Here is a 4,635-nt window from a genome sequence, read left to right as displayed (position 1 = left end):
CTGCAGCTCCCTGCTGCAGCCACCAGGGACTGCCCGAATCATCAAAGCTCTCTGAATCTTTGCCAAAGTATCGGAGAGCTTTGAATCGATTCAGACCTTTAAATTGGTCCCCTGATTCAATTTGGATTTGGAGATTCAGCCACTGAATCAGGCCGAATCTCCTCTGAATCAAATCACCACCCGAAGCTTCGCACAGCCCTAGTGAGCAACGCATAGGGTCTGAGGTTCTACTAGTTCATGTCCTGCATCCCAGAGATCATTATTATAGTGATGTGTGTTTGCAGAATTATTTTTATCTAGTCATACTATGAAGCTACCAAGAGTGTAGCCTTCTGTATAGAGGTTGTGTACAAGCTCTCCAATATGTCACCATTAGTTGATCATTTGGAAATGGGAGTAAATGATCCTTGCTTTACTGAAGTAAAATAAAACAAAATCCATTGTTTTCAACAGGAGAAGGCCAATATTTTTGGATGTATTGAATAAATTTATAAAACTTGTTCACATTGTTATGGTTTATTATTATGTTGGTAATATACACACAACAAAAAGTACACCTTCTCAAAAGACTGACGTACTCAAAAACAAATAAGTTATTTACAGGAAAAAGTAAATACCAGGAGGCTAAGAACTGTATGTAGACAAGGTAGAGGCACTTTTTTGCTGTGTTTCTAAATAATATAGCTAAAAAAAAACAGGTTCTAGCACAAGGCTCCAGCATGGTCACATGAACCAATCCCTTTTTGCATGCTGGGATTATAATGTGAAGTTGGACTCTATCATACATTAATTGAAAAAGGCCTTGCACTAGGTCTATGAACATGCAGATAGTAATTGCATAAGGCATATGGTTTCCTTGTTCCAAAATTTGAAACGGGTTTATCAAAACCACTGTGTACGGTATGTACATGCATATTTTTGGTTTCGAATCAGGCACATGAGATGCATATACCCTCTTTTCTCTAAGGTTCACAAAAAATGTGTGCCACATCCAGTGGGGTTTTTTTGACAATTAAAATTGATCCGAATTATGACTTACTACAGAAACACTTAGCAGGTGACCAATTGAAATTAGTAAGGAAGTTGTTTACAAGCACCATTTTCACGAAACTCAGGAGGTAAATAGTCTTCTGTGGTATGCCTTCTGGTCATTGTACTACGGAATACAGTTTAAACATCACATCCCAGTACAGAGTCTGATCTTGCTTACTGTGAAATCTGTGTTAAAACTGCAATTAATTTTATTTGCAGCAGCATCAGGCCCAAAATATGGACTCAAATAAAAATAACTATGTGGGCCACAGATGCAAAGCTTTCTCGTACTATTGTCCTCTCTATTTATAACTACAAAACAAATAAACTTCCTTTCTGAAATGTTCACATCTTAGAGACTCTGATCCCATTACAGTTGATAGCAGTTGCATGAAAATATCACTAGGAGAATCTATTGCCAGTGCTGCTTCATTTAGATAAGGCTTCTTTTGACATAATTCAAACACGCTATGGGCAATTTTTTACAAGTTACATATAGGGTCAAGGAGTGAAAGGTGACTGGCAAGATGCTTATTTTGTACATTAGGCTAACACAAATACTTCCTCAAGTATAAAATGCTTTGATCTCTATAAGCAAATGCCATATGTGTGCAGCTGTGACCCATGCCTCACAACTGTTGGAAGGTTAGAGAAAGGTAGCATATGAATTTCATGTCTGCATTCAATTTATGCTTTTATATTTAACAGTTCATAATTTTATGTAATATTTTAGTTGTATGAAAAATATGCACTAGGGTTGAGTGATAACAGATTTCTTTGTGGTTTCACTCGACATTGTTTGGGTGAATACAGAATCCTAAGTATTGCAGGCTGGAAAATATGGGTTTTAATTAGAGCTGTCTGAGCTTCAAAATACCTGAACTCACATTAAGCTTGGCAGATGTTCAGAAATCTGAAGACTGCACAGAGCTGCTGTGAGTGAAGCAAGAGCCTCCTGTTTTCCAGTTTGTGATACATGCAGTTGCATCACTGATCACAACTCAATCAATCGTCTGCTGTGTGACAATGCTTTCTCTTTAACGGTTCCATGATGTCACCCTTATATGTTAAGTAGTGCCTTACTCCAAGACCATTACCACTTGGAAAAACTGGCCTCTTCACAGGGTAAGGTTCTGCTCTACTTGGGTAAAGGCCAGAATCTGCCCCTAAAATATTTATTGTGTTTCAAGAGTTATGAGTCCCTGATTCTCATTATGTGAGTACAATATTAAACCCCACTGATGTTAGTGGAGTTTGTGTTGGGCACCGATTTGTTTGCATGGATCCAGTTTCACAATTGGTGCCAAAAAAGAGCACCTGGCTATATTCATCAAAAATTATGATTATGTTCAAGGATTTTGCTATATATTAGCAAGGAGAATGTAGCCATTTTAGTCAGCAACATTGAAGTTTTTACAGATAAAAAAAATAACCAAGAGAGAATCCAACAGGTTGAAATAAAATTAAAAAAACATAAAATGAAATATGAAAAAACATCAGTGTAACAAAAAAAATGTTCAAGTCTCCTCATATGTAAAGTAAGCTACCATGACTTGTATTGTTTCTTAAAATTGGCATATAAACTTCTAAAGATTTCTGCCTTATTTTATGTGTATAAGAATGTGTTAATGCAAGTGCTTGTGTGTGTGCTTATGGTTTTTAAATTATTTAATAATGTTCTCATTTTTTTTTCTTTTTCTTTCACCTTTGGACTTTCCTTTTCTAGCTCCTACTAGGTATGGTGGGCTCTACAGATGAAATCCTACAGGAAGCTGCAGCTGGTTGCATAGCCAACATCCGCAGATTGGCTTTGGCAACTGAAAAAGCAAAATATGGTTAAAGTCTCAACAGCTTTTTCCAACTCCCATGCTTTACACTACACTACATTTCAATATGTGACTCTCTGGACAAGTATCTAACATTCAAGTTTGAGAAACATTTAATTTAGGATATTTTTAAAGAAATCTACATTTAATTAAAATACCTATTCAAATAGGGTGCTTTTTTACCTTGATATTGTATTCATTGCACTGTATACTTTTCAGAGTCTTCAGTCATGTATCACTTTAAAAGTACCATCTAAAATGCATGAAAATTATTATTCATGGTTAATAATATAACTCAAATTTCATTTAAGACAAATATGTTTTCTGTGTTTGATAGAATTATAATAAATGCATTTCTTCCTCACTGTGTGTGGCTGTGCAGTAATTCATGAATGTCTTGAACAATTCCCTTTCTGCTAAACCTTTGCCTAATCATCCTGTCATTATGGGTTTTGTCTTTTGATCACTTTCAATCCACAGGAGAGGACTGAATGCAGATGCACCAGTTTCACATCTGGTATTATATAAGTACTGCAAACAGCTGCAGCTGTAGACATCATTCAAAAATTATTCAAATTTCCCCTATCACCAACATCAGACAAGATAGTATATACTTTACTAGAGATGCATAAAAACTTTGATTAAAATTCACCAGATGTAGATTAAGAACAATACAGATGTGCATAGCTAATTTTTATTTTTACACATTATAAATATAATCTTGTTGTGATTCTCTAATGTTTACAACTTGGAACAACATTGTGTTGATGTAATTGTGTTATATAGTTATTTTAAGTTATGTAGTAATTTTGATGTAATTATATAGAAAACTGAATTCAGAATTATTGAATTTACTTTGAAAAATCAACATCTTTTTTTAATGTGAAATGTTATTATTGTAGATGACAGAACTGTAGAAATCTACCTCGGACATTAAATTAACCCTTGGGTTTTTTCTATATTGATGCATATACAGTGCTTACCAAATATTGACAAAGACATTACTTTGCAAATAATAGCATACAAGTTTCACAAGTTAAGCTAATTCTGTCCCAACTGAGAAAATAAATTATTAAATATGGCAGTTTATTGTCAACCATTCACTTTTAAATTTTAAATATGTTATTACTTTGTTTTTTATTTAAAGTGTACATTATTTCTTGTTCAGAAGCAGCAGTTTCTATAATATTTAATTATTTTCCCCTGCGACTTGCAGGGTAAAATTATAGCTACTAACAGAGTTGACTTCTAAGAGAGCTGTATGTAAATATATAATTAGAAACAGACCTAAAGATCATTATCTTTATTTAGCTAGGAAAATGCTGTTGTTATCTATTTATTATTTAAAAGAAACAACTGTATTTGAAAGAATGTTTTGCATTTTTAGCTTCTCATAGGATTTGAAAGCCTCTTTGAGTTTAGTAAGTAGAGCTCTGTTTCAAGAAAGTACTTAGGCATACCCTTAGTCTGTGTCTCTTCCAAAAAGTGCTTAAGCAAGTGCCCATCTTTAAGCATATGGTTAAGTATTTTCCTGAGCTGTATCCTGGGAGTCCTTTAACAATGTTCAGCTTAATAATATCTAATGCAGGCAATACCAAACTTGTCATCCACACAATCAAGAACTAGAAAGGCCCTAAATGCTGATAGTATATTGAACCCAATGGGGATTCTTGTGGAAGCAGACATTTTCATGCTTTTACCTGACAATTTGGTGTCAACTGTCTGAAGCTGCTCTATTCTTTCTGCTGCAGTCATTGGACTGTAGTGGTGATTGGGC

The 4,635-nt window shown here is 34.5% G+C and overlaps 1 protein-coding gene across 2 annotated transcripts in view; it reads left to right on the top strand.

The window, feature by feature from the left end:
* ARMC4 (armadillo repeat containing 4) overlaps positions 1-3,209 on the top strand; it is a 192,148-nt gene extending 188,939 nt beyond the window's left edge. For both annotated transcript variants that reach the window (XM_025204423.1, XM_006023779.3), the window contains one exon: positions 2,759-3,209. In XM_025204423.1, the coding sequence (XP_025060208.1) occupies positions 2,759-2,872 (114 nt within the window). In that variant the 3' untranslated portion in view covers positions 2,873-3,209. The remainder of the gene's footprint in view (positions 1-2,758) is intronic.
* The last annotated feature ends 1,426 nt before the right edge of the window (positions 3,210-4,635 follow it).

This window comes from Alligator sinensis, unplaced genomic scaffold (genome assembly GCF_000455745.1).
Source record: "Alligator sinensis unplaced genomic scaffold, ASM45574v1 scaffold309_1, whole genome shotgun sequence".
NCBI lineage: Eukaryota > Metazoa > Chordata > Crocodylia > Alligatoridae > Alligator > Alligator sinensis.
This window is presented reverse-complemented; position numbering and strand designations above follow the sequence as displayed.